The sequence below is a fragment of the Silene latifolia genome, chromosome 7, assembly GCF_048544455.1.
Source record: "Silene latifolia isolate original U9 population chromosome 7, ASM4854445v1, whole genome shotgun sequence".
NCBI classification, from domain to species: Eukaryota; Viridiplantae; Streptophyta; class Magnoliopsida; order Caryophyllales; family Caryophyllaceae; genus Silene; species Silene latifolia.
In genome coordinates, this window is record NC_133532.1 from 22,204,938 (window position 1) to 22,230,325 (window position 25,388).

The following is a 25,388-nucleotide window of genomic DNA, read 5'->3' on the forward strand; positions in this document are numbered from 1 at the left end:
CACTTGTCGAGACACGTTTTGCAACGTAAATATCTTTTATTACACATTATTAAAAATTATAAAAAAATGATATTCCTATAGCATTCATGACGATAAATCAAACAAGATCTCACATGACTATATTTTGTCTTATAGATTAAGAATAATATCGAAGATTCCTTACGACCATAAATAGTGGCAAAATGGTCAATGTTACCATTAGTCTGGTATGGAGGGAGTAGAATAAATTGCGGGCTCCCCTCACTCAACACATCCTCTCCTTCCCTCCCTCCCTCCCTTATCATAAACCCTAAACCCTCCATCCACCATCAAAAATCAATAGAAAAAAATGGTGAGTCATTTACTGTTCGAAGCAGCATCCGGGTATGCAATATTTGAAACACATGGGTTGGATGAAATCGGGCAAAACATACAAGAAGAAGTTCGAGATTCAGTAAACGACCTTAATAGGTTCGGTAAAATTGTAAAACTCTTCGCTTTTCAACCTTTTGAATCTACTCATGATGCCCTTTCTGAATGCAATTCTATTTCTGAAGGTATAATGACTGATAATTTAAGAAATTTCTTGGATTTTAATTTTCCGGAGAAATCAAGGGCAACGGATTTGGTTCTTGGTTTAGCAGACTCGAAACTGGGAGCATCTATTTTTGAGGAGACAAAGTTACCGTGCAGAAGTGATGAGTTTGTCTTGGAGCTTATTCGTGGTGTGCGTATGCACTTCCTCAAGTTCATGAAGGATCTTAAGCAAATTTAAAAATATATATTTTTAATTAGTGAGAAAAAGACGACTCATATGTTAAGGGTGATAACGATAGTGGAAAGAGTGTTGGTCTATTGGCTAGATTTGCTTCATCAGCTGTAGTAGAAAACTAAAAATATTGGTTATGTAATGAACTTCCAGCCGTTTTTATGCTTGTTTACCTTTCACTGCCTTTTGTGTTTCATTTCCATTTGTCTAGCTGCATAGGGTCAATAATATCTTGTTTTCCGACACTGTGCCTAAGGCGCCTGGGATCCAGAAGTTGCACCTAAACCGCACCAAAGGTGCACGAGGTGGGGTTCCAACTTAATAGTCTAATATCTAGCCTGAGGAACCCAAGTCGAAACAAATGTTCGTTCATTGACTCGATTTGAGGGTTAACGAACAAGGTTTTATACTTTTATTCATATTAGGCCCAATAGCCCAAGTAAATCTCTTCCGTTTAACACAATATGTCAATCAATACATAAAACATGGTTTCTTAATATACTCCATTCCTCAAAGAAAGAAAACCAAAAGAGCTCCTAAAACCAACCCGAATTTCCAACTCTCAATCAGTGCATATCCTGCTGCATTGCCATTACTCCCAGGATTCAAATCCAAATCTCCGGCTTTCCTCTTACTATCAGCTAACGACCCGACACCAGTTCCAGTTGGCTCACCACCAAGCTCAAGTATCATCTTGGAGCCCAAGTTATCATGCTGGAACTCATGCATCCCAGGCTTACCTCCTACAACAGGGCCCACCTGCCAAACATGGTTAATCTTGGACTCGCCGAGATGCAAATCCCACGTGGCGAATAATGTGACTTTACCGTTGGACTCTTCGGCTGAGAGGCCGGTGACATTGTAAGAAATGGGACCCATATTGATGTCATGGTAGGATTTGACGTCGTACGTGGACACTGAGATAATTGGGCTGTTTGAGTTAGGCTTGTAGGCTAAGATGGCTTGGGTTCCCACCATGCCAGACCCGGTTGGGTTCAACCCCCACGCGACCCAGCCTTGGGGGTTCGGAGGCGGTGCGGTGAAGGCCATGGACAGGGTGGAATTCGTCGGGTTGTAGTTCCAGTGGAGGGTGGCCTTTAGGGTATAAAGGTCAATGCAGTTGTCAAAGGTGTTTTTGTTGGTGAATGTTAGAGATTTACATTTTGGTTGAGAGAGGGTTAGGACAGGAAAAAGGGTAAGTAAATAAATTGGAATTATTGAAAGGTGTAAGGGAGACATTTTAGTTTGTGTGAAGTTTTGGTGAGTTAATATTTTTTGGGATTTTAGAGGTTAGGGAGAATGTAGTTTTAGGGGAAATGATGATTATTTGTAGGAGATTAGGAGTGTAGGAGGTGGATTATGGTTGAGTAATGACCCAACAAAGTGTGAAGATAAATTTATGAAGATAAATCCGCCATGAAAACAAGCCGCGTAATTATTGACACATGATTAATTTTCGTATTTATAAATCATTTTATTAGTTTTATATAAATATTATAGTTATGTTATTCGTTGTTTTAAGGGCTCATATAAATTAGGGAGGGAAATGTGCAAATTTAACCTTGTATTGACAATCAAATGAGCTCCAATTCACATGAATTATGGAGATTCAGTATCTTTCGATGACGCTATTTCATTTTCTAAAATAAATCATAATAATTTTAGAATTTTTTTACATATCGATTAAGGTAAACAAAATTTATTTCATGCTTATGGTAGGTTGATAGGGCACGAGTGAGCAATTTACCTTTTCAAATTCCGCCATTTTTAAGTTTTTAAGTTCTGATCAAAACGGCTCGTTTTCAACATTAACGTTTTAAACTCAATTGTACAATGAACTTTATGAAAGCTTCGGTAATTGACATATTATGTGGTATTTGCATTTATTATACTTGTCATGTATATTGGATAATATAACAGTTGTGATTGTTGGTTGTTGTTGAGGAGACGGGAGACAGTTGGGAGATCGTCTTCCGCTTGGGTCGCCTCTTGGAGCTTTCCCACTCCAAGAGGGATGTGCACATTAATGACTAGAGTTTGGAGGGGCGCGTGTGGTTGAGACGGCGTCTGGTAGGGGATCTGATTGGCTTCCGGACCCGATACGTCTGGGCGTGTCCCAGTACCTGTTTGTGATTATCGGTATGTCTGGGCGTGTCCCGGTACCAGTGTGGTTGTCGGTATGTCTGGGCGTGTCCCGATACCGTGGTGGTGGTGGTTGATAGTGGTTTATTCATATTAGTAGTCATGTTGCATATTCTCACACTTGAGTCGTGTCGCACTATATTTATCTGTTGAAACTGACGTTTGTGTGTCTGTGCATTGTCACTTATCTCCTTTGGGGTGGCTTGTGTCAATCCATATGATATCTTTTGGTCATATGGGGAGTAGGTTATGATCAGGTTAGTTGTATAGTACGCGGGAGACGGGACGAGCTTGATGATATCACGAGACGAGTCTAGTTGGCTAGAAGAGTATAGATGTCACGAGTTGTATTTTATTTATTCATTTGCTTACGTTTATGTAATTCATTAAACCTTACATTAATAAAATGTTCTTTGATTGGAGTTTTGAAACACTATCTCGGAAAACCGAGATGGTAACGCTCCAATTATCTTGGCCGGATAATTGAGGTGTTACACAATCAATGACATTTAGACGTATCTAGAAACCAGGACTTTGAGCTTGAGGTGAAGGTACGTTTTAGGAAGCCTATAAAGACACCTAGCCCCGCCCGTTTCGATTACGAACTCTTCTAACACAAGTGATGGGTTTCAAATAAGATCATAGACTCATAGCTACCTCAAAGATGAAATGCAAACATCATTTAAACTCTAGCATGTGATTATGGTTTTATGTCATTTAATGCATCTAGAATATTTCGTCGAAGTGGATTTAGCATGTGGGATGATTAGATGAGGATAAGTAAACAAACATGGCTTTGGGGGAGGGGGGGAGTCGTTCGGATCTAGCCTATTACAACCCGGACATTTTATACCAACAGTTGACGCAAACAATAATAAAAATTACAACTCGGTCTAGGATACAAATTAGACTAAACTTGACCCATATGAAAAGGTATGAAAAAAAATGTGCATAGGGAGTTTCACGGCTCACATTCATCATCCTTGGACCTCTCATCGTTTAGCACACCTTAACTAATTAGATATTTCTTCCGTTCCAATGAGTTGTATACGTTTGCTTTATACACGTATATCAATGCACGTTTTTTTTCGCTTATATCATTAGTTACATATTATTAAAATTTATAAAAATTTGATGTAACGTAATCGATAAGACAATTTCAAAAAGATCTCACATGACTATCCGTGATGTTATATATTAGAAATTATAATGAAGATTCTACCCACCAAAGAATAATCCCAAAAAAATAGACGTATACAACTCATTGGAACAGAAGAAGTATAGATTATATCTACCTAATGAAAACAAAGGTTTTCATAATCACTTTGACTCAAATAAAAATATGACAATTGACCCATAAATTAAATTACATGACCAAAAAAACTACATAAAATTACAATAACAATAACTACAATGATTATAACGATCAAATTAAAACAATTAAAACGGTAATAAATAAAGCCAACAAAAACCGATAATGACAAATTGACAATAAAAAACGTGACATACAAAAAACGATGCTAAAAATAAACCAAGAACAATTTATTTCTTAAATAGACTCAATTCTTTATTAGTAGATCTGACAAAACGAGTTAACGGGTCAGGTTCGGGCCGGGCCAATTCGGGTCTCTCATAATATCGGGTTATTTCGGGTCGGGTTGTTTTGGGTTTCGGGTGTTTTAGGATATGTTGGTTGGGTTATTTTCGAGTCAAAGTGTATCGGGTTATTTCGGGTTTGGGTCATTTTCGAGTCAACGATTAAGACAGAAAAAAGTATGTTTAGACGTTTAGTATTATTCCCTAGTTTTCCTTTAGTTTTGATAATTGATTCTTTATTTTTAACATTAATAATACTAAGTTTGCTTTTAAATTAGCAAATTTAAGTTTTATTATTCAAATGAAGTCGTGTTTTCTCGAGTCGTTTTTGGGTTGGGTGGTTTCGGATGGGGTCATTTCGAGTAGGGTCTGTTCCGTGTCAACAAAGTTAAGGTCATGTTCGGGTCGGGTCGGATCATTTTGGGATTTTGGTCAAAGTTGACAGTTGCAGTTCGGTCAATTTTGGGTCTCGGATCAGCCTTTTCAATTCGGGTCAATCGGGTCGGGTTGATTTTGTTGGAGTTAGTGTCCTCCACAATAGTGTGTTTACATATTAAATCTCATTAAAGGAATATCATTAGGATATTTATTATTTGATCTTCGTCAGTTGATTAACGTAAATCGATAACGGTTGGCTGACTAGAGTCTGACGTTATTGTCGTGAGACGGCGGTAATCAACTGACCCCTTTCGGTCACACCTAAAGGAACGAACCCCAATTGACAACTAATTAATTGTATAAGATAAAATTTATTTAGTCCCTTGATTTATTGACTAAAAGGTTAGTCGATTCTTTTTAGAGAGATTTCGAGTTGCTAACTCAAGGCGCGAGAATTATTATTTAATTATGCGATAATTAAATAATAAATTTTTATGAGACGGGTTTTAGTTAATTAATTGTTAATTCACTAAAAGTACTAATTGATTAATGTGATTAACATTAGTATGTAAATAATATGTGTAGCGGTACACGTATATTCACGGAGTGTTTTGGACAAAATTAATCGGGAAGCATTTAAACATAAAACGATGTTTAATGTAAAATTACACGTATTTGTTTGACAAATATAAGAACCGATTTAGACTCGTAAATGAGTCATGAAAATCGTGTAAATGGGATTGTGTGTTGCTTTAAACACAATCATTTCACTTACACATTTTATCTTTCCATAAAACTTTTGTTATTTTCTAAACTATGCTTTATTGGACATAAAAAAGAAAGGGAAAAAGCACACTCCACCTCCCTCTAATAGGAGCCGGCCTCCCCTCCCTCCTATACTCATTTCATTTGTTCATTTTCATCATACTTGAACATTTTGCATGTGAAGTAAAAATTATTCATCTCTTTAAAAATAATAAAACGTTTTACTAAGATTTGTTAGTAAAACAAAATATTTACTAAGATTGTTAGTAATATTACAAATATTATCAAGGTTATATTTTACAAGTATCTAGTTAATAATTGTAAGGTTATTGGATTTTGTTTTTGGGTGCATATTGAAGGAGATCTTCTAATTTGAACATTTGTTATAGGAGGATCATCCATCTTTTATTAGAACAAGAATAATCTAGATAGGTGATCTAGATTATGCCCATATTACCATCAAATCAATGTTAGGAAATTGTATTTTCTGAATATTTATTATTATGCTTTTATATTAGCATGCATGTTACATAGATCACTATAATAACATATTATGAGATAATTTGTTTTTAATTAGAGAGTCTAATTAGGGTCTTTGATCTTTCAAGTGGTATCATGAGCTAGGCTTGTAATTTGCATGTTCATTTTGAGCATATTTAATAAATCATGAGATAATTTAAAAAACTCAAAAATTGTGTTAAAAGAGGTTTTAGCACGAAAATTTTTGGGCATATATACCTATTGATCTCAAAAGGTTTGTGGTAAAATTTGGTGATTTGTGAAGTTATTTGCTATTTTTAATGTTTTTTGTAGAAAACGAGGTCAAAAATGTCGTACTTTTGTTAAGAGTTAACTAAAATTTGTTAAAGGTTGATTCGGGTCATGAAATTTTTATATTGTTTCATGTATATTTTCCACAGATTGTATGTAAAATTTTGAAGGTTGGTTTGAAGTTTTGCATGTTTATTGATTTTATGAGATAAAAGTGAATTAAACTAATCATAAGCTTGAAACAGATGATTATGCTCTTAATAAATTTATGTATATTTAATAATATGTTTTAAAAATTAAAAGTGAAATTTAAAATGTGATTTCACCTTGTTTTGATGTTTATTGGTTTTAGTGGTTAAAAACCGATAAATATCGATCTTTTTCTTCATAACATGTATCTGAAATTTTTGGGCAAAAGTTTTTACCTTTTGGTGTTCTTGGGAGTGTTACAGAATAATCAAAAATTTTATTTTCAATTTTTGATAATATTTTAAATTATTTTGGATTTATTACTTAAAAGTTATGATTTTACCGATTAAATTAGCAAAATATCACCAAATCAAACTAATTATTCATCATCAAATTATTGAGGACTAATTTTGAGGATCAAAATAGTTTGGACAATTATTTTGGACTTAAATGAGATTTAAGTGTTAATTATTGATTTTTAACAAGTTAAAAATTGATTAAATCCACAAAACCGAGATGGACACCAACGATTGTTAGATAGGGCGATTTTGGCATCATTTTACAGCATTTGAAGCATATTTATTTAATTTGAATGAATGATTGTCATTTATTTAAAGTATTTATTTTATTGTACCTAGTATGGCCTAGTTATTTTTAATCGTTATTACCCGAAATGAATGAAAATATCGATTTGTTTGTGATTTAAATACGATCTCGTATCGTCGGTTTGTAATTAATTAATAGTTTTTATTTATGTTTATTAATTAATGTATAATAGGAATAACTATGTAATTTGATTGTAATAGTTATTTTTACCGGCGTTTCCAAAAGACGGATATACATCGAGACGGAGTCTATTTTTGGAAATGTGTTCCAAAGCCCACTAGAAGAAGCCCCTTTAGAAGATGTTCCTATGAAGAGGCAAGGGACCAAGGAGTTGATTTCCGAAATGTAATAGTCTAGTTTTGATTAACTAGGAGGCCATACTAGGATTTTTCATATGCTTGCTATTGCTTTTATTTTTAGCGCATGCCAAAATCGCCATTCACATGCGTTTTATTTTCGCGGTTTCAATTCACGTCATTTACATTCACCGACTTAGTTCACGTATCGGGAATTTATGACTAAATTGACAAGATCTCTCACATAACTAAAATTGAGATTAGCCTTACCAATTAGTAACACCTACGAATCCCTTGTTCATTAGAGTCACGCTTGCCCAAGCGGGGTGTTTTCTTTTTACCTCGGGTAAGTAGGGTGATAAAAGGTTATCACGGGCCAAACTTGGTTGGACTCAAAGGGATATAAGACGGTCTTGTGTTCCGGGGCTAGTAGATGGGTTTAAGGAAATTCGTCGACCAAGAGTTTTAGAGATAGAATTAGTCAAACGTTGACTTACCGAATTTACACGAATATGGGATGTTTCGCCGAAGCGATGCTCATTTTTGTTTAAAAACGGATCTTGGAATCATTTATATAATTTAGTGGGAGATCATTATATAAATGCTAAAACTTGTTAAACATGTTTCACAAGTAAATTTAAAACAATGAATGTTAATATTTCCTTTTTTTTTGTAGCATTTTAATTCACAATGACAACTTCATCAACTCCATTGACTACTCCACTACGCAAAGATTCATGGCTAAGGTCCGTAATGGACAAATGTATTCCAAAAGATGACGGTAGTAACTTTCTTGAATGGGAATCCAATATCAAAAGCGCCGCATTGTCCGACAACGTAGTTACTTACTTGACCGATGCCCCTCCCATCGAGCCAGGTGCAAGGGCTTCATCGGCGGTGCGGACCGTCTATGATGACCATGTGAGGATGTCGAATGACATCAAAAATGTGTTGATATGGTCGATGTCCCCAAATCTCAAGCTTTCATGAATTTCTATAAATGCGTACGAGATATTCACTCGTATGACTACTATGTTTTCACAAACACCTAAAGTCCGCCAATACCATGCGGCGGCACGCTTCTTTGAAGCAAAGCTTGAGAGGGGCCAAAAGGTTGGTCCCTTCGTACTCAAAATGGTCGAATATGTTGACATCCTAGAGCGTCTAGGGTGTAACATTCCTAAAATTCTTGTGGTGGGTCACATCCTCCACTTACTTCCCGCCAAGTTTTCCTACTTTAGGGTAAACTACAACATGAATGGCATGGATAAGAGTTATCATGAAATTCATGCACTTCTCACCCAAGCGGAGAGGGATATGGAAGCTAGTGGGAGTGACAAAGGGGATGTTCTAACTATGAAGTTAAAGAACATGTCCCTTGGAGTTAGGAAGGGAAAGGGGAAAGAAAAGTCTCAATTCAAGAAATCGTCAAAGAAACAAGATAAGGGAAAAGAGAAAGCCATTGAGAATGGCAAATCCAAAGCAAAGAGTGTCAACCTCTCCGAGGTCAAATGTTTCCATTGTAATGGGAAGAGGCATTATAGGAGAAGTTGCCCCAAATACTTGGAGGACCTCAAGGAAGGTCGTGTGACGCCTATTGGTATGATTTACTCTCTCTATGTGATATTAATTATGCTTGCACTTTCACTTGGGTACTAGATACCGGATGTGGCTCTCACCTTTGTAATCATATGCAGGGTTTAAGGGACGTGTGAGCACTAGCAAAAGGTGATGTGGATCTCCGCATGGGCAATGGAGCTTGAGTACCAGCCGTTTTCGTGGGGACCTATGTACTCACTTTAGCTAGTGGTTTAGAGTTGTTTTAAATAAGTGTTATTTTGTACCAACTTTAACCAAGAACATCATCTCCATTTCCGCGTTAGACGCGGAAGGCTTTTGTTTTATGATTAAGGACAATAGTTGTACTTTTTCATTGAATGATGTGGTTTATGGCAAGGTCATTTCAATTGGAGGCATTTATGTTTTAAATGATGTTAATGACGTTTATCATGTGGAAACTAAAAAGCTCAAAACGGGTGATTCAAATAAATTCTACCTTTGGCATTGTCGTTTAGGTCACATAAACGTAAGACGCATTAAGATACTTGCTTCTTCAAAAGTGCTCAAACCATTTGATTTCGAATGTTATGGTATATGCGAGTCTTGCCTTTTAGGCAAGATGACTCGTGCACTTTTTGTGGGAAAAAGGGACATGAGCAAGTGAGGTTTTGGTTCTCATACATACAGATGTGTGTGGACCATTAACCTGTTGGAGGATGTGTCCTCGAAAATAATGCATCACATGTTTAAATCTCATAATAAGAATGCATGAGGGGCTGTAATATTTTATTGTCAACTAATCCACATTAATCAGTAATGGTTGGCTGACTAGAGTTTGACATTACTGTCGTATGACGGTGGTGATCAGTTGATCCCTTAAAGTCATACCTATAGGGTAACACTCTTAATTGATCTATTAATTAATTGTATAATGATACAAGTTAATTAATCCTTTAAAATCGAAAATGTGTTTTATTACTGAAAGTTTATTATTGTTTATTGAAACAATTATAAATAGAATGAATAATGTATTATAATTATAAGATGTTGTGAATTATAATTAAATGGTCCATTTTGAGTATATGTAATCATGTATTGCTATTTGTGTTATTTATGTTGTATGTAATGATTTTTAATAAGTTAAAAAATGCATTACATAGTCACATGTCTAAGTAACATGTCACATATGTCACAAATTACATTTGACAATCACAAACTTAAAATGGAATCCCATTTTACATATGGAAACCGGTTTTTCCATGGGTGGAGGACAATTATGCTTTTGTCTTAAATGTTTAAGACAACTTAATTAAGCTAGGGTTAGGCATGCTTAACCTACTTTTCTTGTGAAGAACATATGATAGAAAAAATGAGCATGGATTGGCCATGGGTAACCAAGGTACCCGGCCCCTCTCTCCTCTACACAAAATAAGAATTGTTTTTCTTATTTTGACATATTCATTCAAAAATGTTTCTACTAGATCTGTTAACAATATACTCCAAAATTGTTTAGAGATAGAAAATAAAAACATCATTGAAATACTAATATTGAGATCTAATTACTAGTAGTAGTAATATAATTATACTAGTCTTTTTAAATGAACATATACTAAATTTCTAGTAACTAAATTAGTGTATGTATTAAGGGTGATTATCTTGGTACAATTCCTTGAGGAGTGATCCTACCATTGGGTCTAAATTCATCCTTGGAACACTCGGATTTTTACGAAGACTAATTGGTAGGAGACCAATTAGTATAACCGTGCGGCTCTCCTTTGTAATTCGATTGATTTCTTCTTATTTTGTCCTTTTGGTTTGCATGCATAAGATCTAGTTAGTTTATGACTAAACTAAATTTTTTAGTTATTAGAAATGTCTTATAAGAGGTTTATGAATCTAACAATTGGTATCAGAGCAAGAGTTGTAGCATGCATAATCAGTTATTGTTTTTGCGAGTTAAAATGTTAACATATAAAACTAGAAACTTGTGATTTATGAGGATAAATACCACGAAATTTTTACATGAATAAAATTCTGGTCCTAAATTGATTTAGGTCATTTTCGATGGTTTATGGTATAAATATTGCTCTTTAATTTATTTTTAGTATTTTTATTACATCTTATTTGGTAAAATGACTCTTAAATACTAAAATATGTTTGACTGTGATTCTGACCTTGAACTTTTAACATGACCTCACAGGCATATTTTACTTATTGTATGTAAAATTTCGTATAAAAGTGTTTTATATTGCATGTTTTATGATTTTTACATGATAAAAATGGATTAAATGGAGGCATTTTGGTTAAAAATAGTTAGACTTCGTTTCTACCCATAAAATTTTAGTATGTTGTCATATGCAATATTTACACACTATATATAAATGTTGAGGTAAAATGGTTTTATTTTGCATGATTTATGATTTTTAGATGTACAAATCATTTAAATAGTGACTATTTTAACAAAACTAGCTAAAATAATGAAATTTTTCCCAAAGGTTGAATATATGATTTGAACATCAAATCTAAAGTTTCATGTCAAATTTCTTTTGATTTGGATGTTTATTGCTTTTATATTGTAAAATTGATAAATAACAACTTTATATAGTCATAATTATAAATTCGATTTTTGGGCTTAAAAATTTGTCATTTTCAGGTTCTAGAAATTTACATTGAATATTCGAAATTTTAAATTTTGATTTATAACATAGCTTTATGCTTAATTTGGAATTAAAGGGTTAAAGTTATGTATTATGCGATTTATTTGTGAAATGAATTTAAAATATATTCTATGGGTAAATTTTTATTAAAATTTTGGAATGTTGGGAATTTTACAGAATATACAAAATTATGATTTTGAAATTTTCGAATTTTTATGACTTATTGGAAATTATTTCTTTATTATTATGAATAAAAGATATTTAAAGAGCAATAATAAAATATCAAGTTGAATTATTGTCAAATATTTAGTGAAGACTAAATTTTTGAGTCGTAAGAAGGTTGGGGTAATTAACTTGGACATATATTTGATTTATGTAATATTGTGTGATTTTAATAAGTTAATTGTCACAATTATCCATAAAACCGGACCGAATACGATATTGGCTTAAATAGGGCGATTTGGCACATCACATGGCCTATTTTATACATATATTAATGCTGCAATTTTAGTATGAATGTCATGTTTTATTTTATATAATTTTAAATTATGTAATTTGTACTAAGTATGGCCTTAGTTTTAATTGGTATTTCCTGAAATGAATGGGGATATCGATTCGGTTGTAATTTTTTGTGATCTCGTATCACTTTTATTTTATATTCGTTTTTCTTTTTATAATGTATAAAGTATAAAAGCCATGTAATTTATTTATCCCGGAGTTCCTTGAAGACGGTGCCATTTGGAAAGGCGTTCCGACAAAGACGGTGTAGCCTTGTAGTGCGCGCCAAATGAAGTTTAAGGGACCAAAGGAGTTGGTTTCCGAATTTGTAAATAATTTATTAGATTTACTATTTTAGGAAGGTCATACTAGGATTTTATCATTTTGCTTTGCATTTGTTTTATATGTTTGCATGCATAGCCAAATCGCCATAACTACACATGCATTATATTTTATCGAGTCATCAACCGTGTCAATTATTATTATCGTAGTTCACCGCTTTAGTTCACTTAAAACGAGATAGATAATAAATTGACAAGACCTCTCACTAAATAATAATTGAGAATTAGCCTTACGAAATATTAGAACCATGAGTCTCAATTTCATAAGAAAGTAGGCTCGGCTCACCGGGGTGCTGAACTTGTTACGTTGGGTAACTGGGTAGTAAATTGTTATTACATCGAAATTTGGATTGAGCTCAACGGAAGTATTTGCGACCGTAGCCGCATTTGTTCCAGGCTTAAGATAAACATTAAAGTAATTTTATCGACCAAGAGTTCTAGAAGTAGAATCGATTAAAGAGTTAATCCACCGAATTATATTGATTAGGGATGAATCGGCTCACCGTGCCCGAGTTAATATGAACTTGGATCTCGGGATCATTTATAATAGTTGGGTAGAGGTCACTATATAAATGCTTAAAACTTGTGTAAAGTGTTTACAAGTATGATTATAATGACAAATGTTAATATTTCCTTTAGCTCCATATTGTAGTTTTTTCAATGGATCCTATCAATCCGACAACACCTATTACCATTGTCTTGTTATAACTTATTTGACGATATTTGCTCCAACAACAACCACGATACAACTAGAGAGCTTCACTTTGGATCGGCTCCGACGGAAACCTTAATTTCATTAATTCCTCCATACCTCCTACTATGACTAGATTTTTTGTGAATGTGTCTCGGGAAGACCACCTCACCAAATCTATGGAATCCTTATTTTAGAAGAAAGGAATGCCGAAATTAGTGGGAGTCCTAGCAAGCAAGCTCTTGAAACTAAAGGGAAATGGTTCAAAAGGAAGGGAAAGAAAGGTAAAAAGTTCAACAATGGGAACAAGATGGGTAGCAGGACTACCAAAGGAGCCCAAGTTGATGATGAATGCCATTATTGTCATGGCATGGGACATTGGATGAGGAATTGCCCCATATATTTGGGAAATATTAGGGATGGACTTGTTATTCCACTCGGTAAAATTCCTTCTGAAATTTATGTTATTGATGTAAATTTTACTTCCACCACAACGTGGGTATTATATACCGGTTGCGGTTCTCACCTTTGTAATCATTTACAGGGGCTAAGAAACGTGGAAAAGCTGAGCAAGGGCAATGTTGATCTCCGACTTGGGAATGGAGCTAGAGTAGCGGCCACATCCAAGGGAACTTATGTGCTTGTTTTGGCAAATGGATTTGAGTTGTATTTGCATAATTGTTTTTATGTACCTTCTCTTTCTAAGAACATTATTTCAATTGCTATGTTAGACATAGAAGGCTTTAATTTTGCCATTAAAAACAATTGTTGCATCATTTCTAGAAATAACTTGGTCATAGGCCGAGGCTCTTCTATTAATGACATTTATATTCTAGAAACTTCAAATCCATGTAAAGACATCTATAACATACAATCCAAGAGACTCAAATCAAGTGATCCAAATGAATCGTACATTTGGCATTGTCGATTAGGTCATATTAACGAGAATCGCATAAAAAGATTAGTTTCAACTAATGTTATTAAACCATTTGATTTTCAATCATATGGTATATGCGAATCTTGCCTCCTACGCAAAATGACTCGTAATCTTTTTAGTGGTAAAGGGACACGAGCTAGTGAATTATTGGGCCTTATACATACTGATGTATGTGGACTAATGACTATCACCGCTAGGGGTAATTATGACTACTTCATTACCTTCACCGATGATTTAAGTAGATATGGTTATATCTACTTAATGAAATACAAGAGTGAGGCCTTTGAGAAATTTAAAGAATTTCCAAATGAAGCAGAAAACCAATCGAACAAGAAGATAAAGGCACTACGATCCGACGTGGTGGAGAGTATCTTAGTAATGAATTTGATTCACACTTGAAAGGTTGTGGCATTGTGTCACAACTCACTCCACCCGGTACACCACAACTTAATGGTATTACCGAGAGAAACCCTACTCGATATGGTTCGATCTATGATGAGTCAAACCGAGTTACCCGACTCATTTTGGGGATTTGCAATCCAAACCGCAATCAAATCATTGAACAATAGTTCACAAAAGCAACCGAAAAGACTCTATATGAGATATAGAAAGGAAGGGTTCCTAATATATCCTATATGAAGATTTGGGGATATGATGCTTACGTCAAGGTAAAGACAGATAACAAGCTAGCCCGACGATCCGAAAAGTGCATCTTTGTAGGTTACCCCAGTACCTCCCGAGGCTATTACTTCTACAAACCTCATGAAAACAAAGTGTTGTGTCTAGTGAGGCTGTCTTCCTAGAAAATGAATTTATTTCTAAAAGACAGAGTGAGAGAAATTTTGAACTTGATGAAGTTCAAGAGCCACAAACCGAAGTAGAGACGCAAGAAGACGTTCCTTCGTCGTCTAAATCTGTTATTATTCATCAACCGAGGAGGTCGGTCGAGTCTCTCAACATCCTGAAAGATATGTTGGACTTATCCAAGAGGATGGGAGTCTTGATGTGTTACTTTTAGAAAGTGATGAGCCTGCCACTTACAAAGCTGCAATCTCTAGTCCCAATTCAGCTTTATGGCTTGAAGCCATGAAATACAAAATGATTTCTATGCATGAAAATCAAGTTTTGAACTTGGTGGATTTGCCTAGAAGAGTAAGACCTCTTCAATGCAAATGGATCTTTAAAGTAAAGAATGGCATAGAAGGACATGATGATGTCTACAAGGCTAGGTGTCACGGTCCGCTACTTTTGCCGGACCGTGGCGCGCACCCTTGCCCGTCTCAAGGCAAGATGCAAGCGACAAGGGTCTTCGTACTAGTGAGGGATCGCCCACTAGCACGATACTCGGGTCTCGGGGTGTGAGTCGGGATCCTAGTGTCGATCCCACAAACACGGCTTGTTAGTAAAGTGAAGACAAAGAGTCGTTCACAACAAAGCAACAACAAGCAATACGAAGGCACAAGGTAGGAAGTAGATTTTCATTCACTAGTACTCCCTAAAGAGGGAAATTTGATATTTACATCCTGGTAGCAGGAAACATTGATTTTACAAGTTTAGTTCAGAATAGCGATATACCTATTTATGGAAACCTATTCTAAAACTACTAAGAAAATACTTACTACAAATGTACAAGGGAAATGAAATTACATAAGCATAAAATAAATCTAAGGGTTCAAGTGTGCGTATCGTCACACTCTCCCCCACCTAATCTGTTGCCGCCCTCGGCAACACAAAAAATCCTGAATGGTGCTTCAGTGAGACATCCTCGGTGAGCTCTGTCTGTCCATGCAGTGTTGGGGATTGGCTTGTACAACTCGGCTTGAATGTGCGCTTCGTCCCAAAAATGGTCGGCCTCTTCGTCCCCTCAAGGATAGGCTGGAGTTCCTTGACATAGAAGCTGTCGAACATCATGTTCTCCAAGTTCACCACGTGCTCCTTGTCTCTCGGGAACGTCCACTTTGCCGCTGCTTGAAAAGTCCTCTCTCGGGATTCCTTCAAGTCATCGGCCCCAACGGACCTTCATCTTGTCTCTCGTCACTTCAAAGACCGCATTCAAGGGAATGTGAGATCTCCGGACGCCGAATCGGCATTTCGGCGCGGCCTCCCGATGGTATGAGGCCTTCTTTCTTGGGTCGATCGACCCGCAAACCAGGACGTCGATTCAAGCACATCGACGCGCCCCCGATGGTACGAGGCCTTATCTCTTGGGTCGATCGACCCGCAAACCAGGACGTCGATTCAAAGACATCGACGCGGCCCCCCTCGATGGTACGAGGCCTAATTCTTTGGGCATCTCGGCCCTCATTGTCTACTCCTCGGTGAGGGGGTAGACTCTTCTTTCGTCCCCCAGGCCACTTAGCATCGTAGTTAGCCTGGGTCTTGTTCGCCCTCGGCTCCACCGAACCTTTAGGCATTCTCCAAGGTCGCATCCCTTGTTTCGGCGTCGGTATCACCCTCATAGCCGAAATTCGATGCTGCCCCTTGTCTTTGTCGTTGTCTACCGTCTTCACTACGATAGACCCCATTAGTAGCATCAATCCGTCACTCGGTTTTAATACCACCAATGCTTTCTGAAAGAACTGCATCCCGAGTACTAACTTGAAGTCATCCAGCGGAACGGTGGTGAAGTCGAGCTCCCCTGCCCACTCACCCACTTGGACCGCGACCTTCTTAGCCACTCCTTGGACGCGTCTCATTTTCCCATTGACCGGCTTCAGGCGGTTGTTAGCATCTCGCGAGAACTAGCCCCAACCGACCGCTTCCTCTTTCGTAACAAAGTTATGGGAGGCGCCCGAGTCGATCAAGGCTCGTGCTTGCTTCCCATTCACCATCAAGTCCACGTACATGAGCCCGTTGGATTTCTTGGCGGAGGAATCTTCGTATTTCCCCATCGCGCTGATCCGTTGGAGTGAGCCCATCCGTGGTTGGTCTTCACCATCACTCGAGTCTTCGTTACACTCTTGGTGATAGTCGGCCAACGCCCCATCAAGACGTTCTTGAGCCCCTTTCGGCATCTCCTTGAACATGGCATTGAACTCCGCTTTGCTCGGACAATCGGCCATCTTGTGAGGACCCTTGCACACAAAACACGCGAACGGTCTCTTCGTCGTGGAAGCAGTAGAGTTTCCCGCCTTCGAAGACGAGCTTGAGGGCGAGTTTGTAGTGCTCGCCGATTGGGCTTGACTTCCTTGTGAGCGGAACCGACTGTTCCCAACTGAAATGGCGCTGTTTTGTGGCCTTTGTCCATTGTACCCACTTTGTGACACACCAGTATTCCCCGTTGGTGCCACAACTCTTTGTGCCTCTCGCTCCCCATGAAAGTCGAGCAGGCGCTCCGCAGCCGATATGGCCGAAGACAAAGTTTTGGGATTCTGCCTCATGACCTCCTGTTGAGCCCACCTCTTCAACCCATCAATGAATTCGAATGTCCTGTCCGTCTCGGACATTTCGGTAATCTCGAGCATGCATGCTGAGAATTCCCTCACATATTCCCGGATTGATTTCGTGTGCTTGATTTCCTTCAACTTCTTCCGAGCAACAAATTCCGTATTCTCGGGGTAGAAGTGATCCTTCAAGATCCTCTTGAAGTCGGCCCACGATGTCACCGTAATCGTGCCCGCATCGATTTCCTTGTACCTAGCCCTCCACCACATCTTAGCATCGTCGACTAGATACATACTTGCCGTGACAACTTCCGCGTCTTCGTCGAGCCCACTTACTCGGAAGTATTGCTCCATATCGAAGATAAAGTTATCGACCGCTTTCGAATCCCTTGCCTCAGCGTAGGCACGAGGTGGAGGGGCCTTCACCTTATGGCTCTCCACAGATTTCCCGTCATTGGCCACCGCTTTCACGAGCGTGGCGCAAGTGTTCTCTAACATCTCGACCTTTCGATGCAGATGATTGATCTCTTCCTCCCGATCGTCGGGAATCGCACCACTGATCGCTTGGATGCGGGTGTCCATCCCGTCCACCTTCGTCTCAAGGTCACAAACCGTCTTTTGCAACTCCTCGAGGCTCGCAGCCATCCGCATAACGATGTCCTCGAGTTTGGGAAGCTTGACGTCGATTGCGTCCTCTAAGGCATCCACTCGGTCTTGATCTTTTCGCCCATTTTCTCGATCTCGATAAACAAATGCGGCTTGCAGATGCCCGTCCGAAGACCGGGCTCTGATACCAAATGTCACGGTCCGCTACTTTTGCCGGAACGTGGCGCGCACCCTTGCCCGTCTCAAGGCAAGATGCAAGCGACAAGGGTCTTCGTACTAGTGAGGGATCGCCCACTAGCACGATACTCGGGTCTCGGGGTGTGAGTTGGGATCCTAGTGTCGATCCCACAAACACGGCTTGTTAGTAAAGTGAAGGCAAAGAGTCGTTCACAACAAAGCAACAACAAGCAATACGAAGGCACAAGGTAGGAAGTAGATTTTCATTCACTAGTACTCCCTAAAGAGGGAAATTTGATATTTACATCCTGGTAGCAGGAAACATTGATTTTACAAGTTTAGTTCAGAATAGCGATATACCTATTTATGGAAACCTATTCTAAAACTACTAAGAAAATACTTACTACAAATGTACAAGGGAAATGAAATTACATAAGCATAAAATAAATCTAAGGGTTCAAGTGTGCGGATCGTCACACTAGGCTAGTGGCAAAAGGTTTTACCCAAGTTCATGGTCTTCAATATGACGAGACCTTTGCCCCTGTATCCATGCTGAGATCTATTCGGATTATGTTAGCGACCGCCGAATTTCATGACTATGAAATATGGCAAATGGATGTCAAGATAGCCTTTCTAAATGGGTATTTGGAAGAGGGGGTGTATATGATGCAACCTGAAGGTTTTGAAGATCCTGAAAATCCTAACAAAGTGTGCAAGCTTAAGAGATCCATTTATGGTCTCAAGCAAGCATCAAGAAGTTGGAACCATCGATTTAATCATATTATAAAAGAAAATGTTTTTACTCGAAGTGTTGAGGAACCATGTTGGAACCATCGATTTAATCGTGTTCCTAATATTGTATGTGGATGACATACTGCTTATTGTAAATGACATTCCAATGTTGTCTTCCGTCAATGAGTGGTTGGGAAATCATTTCCAAATGAAGGATTTAGGAGAAGCACAACGCATATTAGGTATCCGGATCTATAGAGATAAACCCAAAAGGATATTGGCATTAAGTCAAGAATCTTATATTGACAAGGTTCTTCGACGCTTCAACATGGCCAGTCTGAGAGAGGCTTAATTCCCATGGGAAGTGGGATAATTTTGAGCAAGTCTCAATCACCCACCGAACCCGAAGATGTTGAACGCATGAAGTTGATTCCCTATGCTTCCGTTGTTGGATCAATCATGTATGTCATGATATGCACTCGTCCAGATGTCTCATATGCTTTAAGCATGACAAGTAGATATCAAGATAATCCGGGTAAGGGTCCTTTGGATAGTTTGTTAAGAACATCCTTAAGTACTTACGAATGACTAAGGATTATATCTTAGTGTTTGGAGGAGATTCCGAGCTATGTGTTAAGGGTTACACAGACTCGAACTTTTAAACATATAGAGATGACATGAATTCCCAAGGTGGGTATGTTTTCATGCTCAATTGTGACAAAAATGGGACAATCTTCCAAGCTAGAGTACGTTGCAGCATCGGAAGCTGCCAAGGAAGCTGTGTAGATTAGGCAATTCATGAAGGGGCTAAAGGTAGCTCCTACCGCCAAGGATCCCATTACTCTCTATTGTGACAAAAATGGGACAATCTTCGAAGCTAGAGAGCCCAAGTCTAGTAAAAGATCTAGACATGTGCTCAGAAAATTTCATATTATTAGAGATTTTATTGAAAGAAAGGAAATTGCGATTTGTAAGGTTGGGACAGATGATAACTTAGCTGATCCTCTTAGCAAGCCTTTGTCGCAGGCTAAACACGATGGACATGTTGTTTTCATGGGCCTTAAACATATGCCAAATTTGTACTAGATTATTTGATATGAAATAAAATGTTATTTTAATTTTCATATATAATAATCGCATTTGTCTTTTAAATTTTTATTATTACTTTGTCATATCCAAATGGGTTGTTGTGACAATATTAAACCCCATTAAAGTGAACTAAATTGATATAGTAATCGCCCATAGTTACTTACATGAGGTGAAGTCTCGAAGTAACTAGAGTGTGTTGCGATTGATGGCGAGTTCAAGTGCCATAGAGTCATGAGAGATGACTAGTCGATCACATAGGCAGACTGTATGGGACACTCTGTCGGGCTTATGACCGCTTATAGAGTTCTGGAAATTTTTATAGCCTAGTCGTGGCAAGAGCTACTATGGTATTCTTATGAGTCGATTCTCTGACTAAAGACTGTTCGCCTAAGATGACACAGTTTCAGAGTGACTTTGATTTATGTTCTATGACCTTCGTAATTGGGATCAAATGGACACATTTTGGGTTATGATGAGTTGTGGCCATTCAAAGGGAAGAGTGCAATAGAAATTGTCCACCCCTAGTCAGGGTTATCTTATATCTCAAGGCCACTCGAGGAGTAATGAACTGGAAATGTGTGGCCACGCTCGAAAAGTATCTACGGTAGATAATTCCGGTCAGACAGTTACTCTCCAGATCGAGGAAACCACTCATGATATGATCAAATGCAAGTACGACCTGCAAGACGCCTTACATTGAGTGGAAGATAGTAATAGGACAAGAGAAGTGGTGTCGCACACTTGTCGCGGACAAGTGGTAGATTGTTGGAGGATGTGTCCTCGACAATAATGCGATCACATGTTTAAATCTCATAATAAAAATGCATGAGGGACTGTAATATTTTATGTCAACTGATCCACATTAATCAGTAATGGTTAGCTGACTAGAGTTTGACATTACTGTCGTATGATGGTGGTGATCAGTTGATCCCTTAAGGTCATACCTCTAGGGTAACACTCTTAATTGATCTATTAATTAATTGTATAATGATACAAGTTAATTAATCCTTTAAAATCGAAAATGTGTTTTATTACTGAAACTTTATTATTGTTTATTGAAACAATTATAAATAGAATGAATAATGTATTATAATTACAAGGTATTGTGAATTATAATTAAATGGTCCATTTTGAGTATATGTAATCATGTATTGTTATTTGTGTTATTTATTTTGTATGTAATGATTTTTAATAAGTTAAAAAATTCATTACATAGTCACATGTCTAGTAACATGTCACATATGTCACAAATTACATTTGACAAAATCACAAACTTAAAATGGAATCCCATTTTACATATGGAAACCGGTTTTTCCATGGGTGGAGGACAATTATGCTTTTGTCTTAAATGTTTACGACAACTTAATTAAGCTAGGGTTAGGCATGCTTAACCTACTTTTCTTGTGAAGAACATATGATAGAAAAAATGAGCATGGATTGGCCTTGGATAACCCAAGGTACCCGGCCCCTCTCTCCTCTACACAAAATAAGAATTGTTTTTCTTATTTTGACATATTCATTCAAAAATGTTTCTACTAGATCTGTTAACAATATACTCCAAAATTGTTTAGAAATAGAAAACAAAAACATCATTGAAATACTAATATTGAGATCTAATTACTAGTAGTAGTAATATAATTATATTAGTCTTTTTAAATGAACATATACTAAATTTCTAGTAACTAAATTAGTGTATGTATTAAGGGTGATTATCTTGGTACAATTTCTTGAAGAGTGATCCTACAATTAGGTCTAAATTCATCCTTGGAGCACTCGAATTTTTACGAAGACTAATTGGTAGGAGACCAATTAGTATAACCGTGCGGCTCTCCTTTGTAATTCGATTGATTTCTTCTTACTTTGTGCTTTTGTTTTGCATGCATAAGATCTAGTTATTTTATAACTAAACTAAACTTTAAATACTTATTAGAAATGTCTAATAAGAGGTTTATGAATCTAACATAACCACCATGCTAGAGGAGGTTTTCACTACTTCGTTACTTTTACTGATGACTTGAGTAGATATGGGTATGTCTATGTAACACCCCATATACCAAGGAGCCTTAATAAGACCTTCCCTAGCATATAAAGGCGTTATCATCTCGGTTACCCGAGGAAAGTAATGATCAAAAGTCGATAAAAGAACACTTATAATTATTGCAAGCGATCTAGCCAAACTACTAAAACAAAAGATACAACTCAACATCCTTATGTGAACTATCTCTGACGTAACTTGCGAAAGACCCATCCCCGCCAAGACTCCAACTATCAACCAAATCATCGCCTGAAAGACCGATTGCTCACCGTAAGGGATCACGGCAGACACAACAGAACAAACAAAGACAAACCACACAATGTCAGTAACTGAGACAAACACAACATCAACGACCAGCAAACCACAAACACAACCAAACACACACACAAGCCATAACAACACCAGCCAATCACTGTCACCGACTGTCCACTGGACCATCCCTGCCAGTGGGGGACCGCAGCCGTACCAACCTAAGCCTCGCTCATCATGATGAGCGATAACCCTATCCCATTAATGTGGACATCCCCTCCCGTGGCGGGTTCCACGGAGGGCGAAACCAGGGCGTGAAGCCACTCCCGCAAGTGACTCCACTCAGCCGAAGACGCACCTCGAGAATCAGAGACAACCAATCAGGCAATTTGAACCACAATAATAACACAATCACACCACACCAACCAACCACTACAACCAACCAAATCCACTGACACTACAATCAAATCACAACCAAAGACACACTAGACCACCAACAGAACTGAGTAGGCGAACCTATCTTTAACCAACCGCAACGATTCCTCGTCCATTCGCATCACATCGACCAAGCAAGTAAAAACACTATACAAAACAGTACAGCCGCCTATTACTATCACAACCCTATAAGAATCAACAATGACAAAGATGATGATGTGACATACCTACGCATAGCATATCGGCGTCAAAACCGCTACCCGACTCAAGCAACATATCCCCAAGGCACAAGCATCCTCAAAGGCTCTTATGGAAGGAATTATGGTGAAGGAAATGAGGTAAGGCGAGATCTAGGTCCGAAGGAAGGAGGAGGAAATGATTTGCGATTCTGTCAAAACTCGATTATAAACCCTCGTTGTAAAGACGTACTCGATCGAGTAACCAACTCACTCGATCGAGCGGCCCCTACTCGATCGAGTACCCAAGCTTCTCGATCGAGTAGCCTCGACTAGATCGAGTACCACTCAACCCAAGGCCTATCACAACACGAGACATCTCTTTTACGAATTCCCAAAGGCTACCACATGCCCTTAAGGTCGGTCAACGTCGGTCAACGGGTCCCTAAAAGGACGGGTATTACAGTCTTCTCCCCTTGAAAAGAAATTCGTCCCCGAAGTTCAACTCATCCTCCCCAAAACCACACGACAAGAAACCAAGGTCGGCACCACTGTTTACCCGACACAGGTCAACAACTCTCTATAAGTATTATCCCACTTCGTATGTCCATCAAACATCATCATCGTCAATTGTCTAACACACACCACACACTCAAGCCTCGAAGAACCACTATTTGAATTACCGAACACACAACATGCACCAGCACAACTGACTCGACTATCGCTTATACTACTACATCGAATTATTCAGACATGCATTAACGCAACTACAAGATTATACTTTCACTGGCCAACAATTATCAACACAAAACATGCAACACGAAACCACTGATGGCAACCCCACTATTGCTAATAACATCATATTCTCATGATAACATAACGAGTAATTACTGAAAATAAGATATAACGACATGTCATTTTGTTCGACAATTACTCACTCTCACTCAAATATACAATTCCCACAACAAAACTATTCAAACAATTATAAATTCACACTTTAAATGTAATAGAGATACTATAAAACATCACAAACATACTGTAGAATTGTTATAATTACGGCATTTTTCCTTTGCGACATTACTCTTCCCCTCTAAAAAGGAACATCGTCCCCGAAGTTCACCATCGAACGACTTCCCTGCCCCTTAACCCGACACCTATCACATCTTATTGACATTACTCATAAACCACCACTAACATCGATTCATATACACATGTTACTTTACGAACGGACATTACGTGTTCACAACCCATACAAACGTAAACCATTGAAACTACATACTACTTCACGGACATACATACACACACACACACACACACACACACACACACACACACACACACACACACACACACACACACACACACACACACACACATATATATATATATATATATATATATTGTGACAAACTATCAGCCTCGCAACAACTTTATAATAGACAACCGCACTGAAGAAGTGAGGATATTATAAACATATTACTCGATTAACCTTGACAGATGGTATGCGCATACAGACTAAAAGGTAACACAAATACTACCAAAACTGCGTGAATTGCTCAAAATCCATGTCCACCCATGACACCTGACGCCACATAACCATTACTCACAAGACAAAGATATGTACATATACAAAAATGAACTTTAAACGGCATCACTTACATGCCAAGTTCCCGCAACAATATGTGTCATTGTCCCGTCACACCTATATGTCACAAATTCCACTTATAACTCAAGCACAATTCAAAACGTGGCTAAGAATGAGACTAAAACATGTTACGAACCATCAACAACCATGCCTAATATCGAAACATCCAAAAATAAAAGCATTCAAACAATTGAAATTTGAAAAGTGCCTGTAACAGTGACACTTGATCGAGTGGGTCGGGCACTCGATCAAGCTGGCCCTACTCGATCGAGTATCTTAGCTACTCGATCGAGTAGCCCGAGATCAGAATACCCCTCCAATAGACACACCTGCGGCTACTCGATCGAGTGAGGGGCACTCGATCGAGTGGCTTCAGGTCAAAAGTTTCCCATAATTTCCAACGCAAGCTATATGATCACATAACTACGAGTCGGGATGATAACCCGACAACAAATCTTGTAAAACAAGTCAAGAAATAAGCATGTACAGCCTTATGGCCACCGTTACAAACCAAGTTCGAAATAAAGTACCAACCGAAACAAACTAATATCCATCATAAACTACAAGCATAACTGAAAGAAACGGAGTATCACTCCTGCTGCTGTTGCTCGTCCATCACGTCATCCTCATCTCCACCGCCACCCGAAGTGCCTGCTCCTGACACACCAAGACCCGCATCACCACCG

The 25,388-nt window shown here is 38.0% G+C and overlaps 2 protein-coding genes across 2 annotated transcripts; one reads left to right on the forward strand and one right to left on the reverse strand.

Annotated features, from left to right (window-relative positions):
• The first annotated feature begins 328 nt into the window (after positions 1 to 328).
• On the forward strand, positions 329 to 754 carry LOC141589860 (nucleolar protein 56-like). Its single transcript, XM_074410483.1, has one exon. It carries the CDS (start codon positions 329 to 331, stop codon positions 752 to 754), a length of 426 nt encoding a protein of 141 aa, XP_074266584.1.
• Positions 755 to 1,258: 504 nt separating this feature from the next.
• On the reverse strand, positions 1,259 to 1,798 carry LOC141589861 (auxin-induced in root cultures protein 12-like). The gene has a single exon (XM_074410484.1). The coding sequence runs from the start codon at positions 1,796 to 1,798 to the stop codon at positions 1,259 to 1,261; it is 540 nt and encodes a 179-aa protein (XP_074266585.1).
• Positions 1,799 to 25,388: the final 23,590 nt, after the last annotated feature.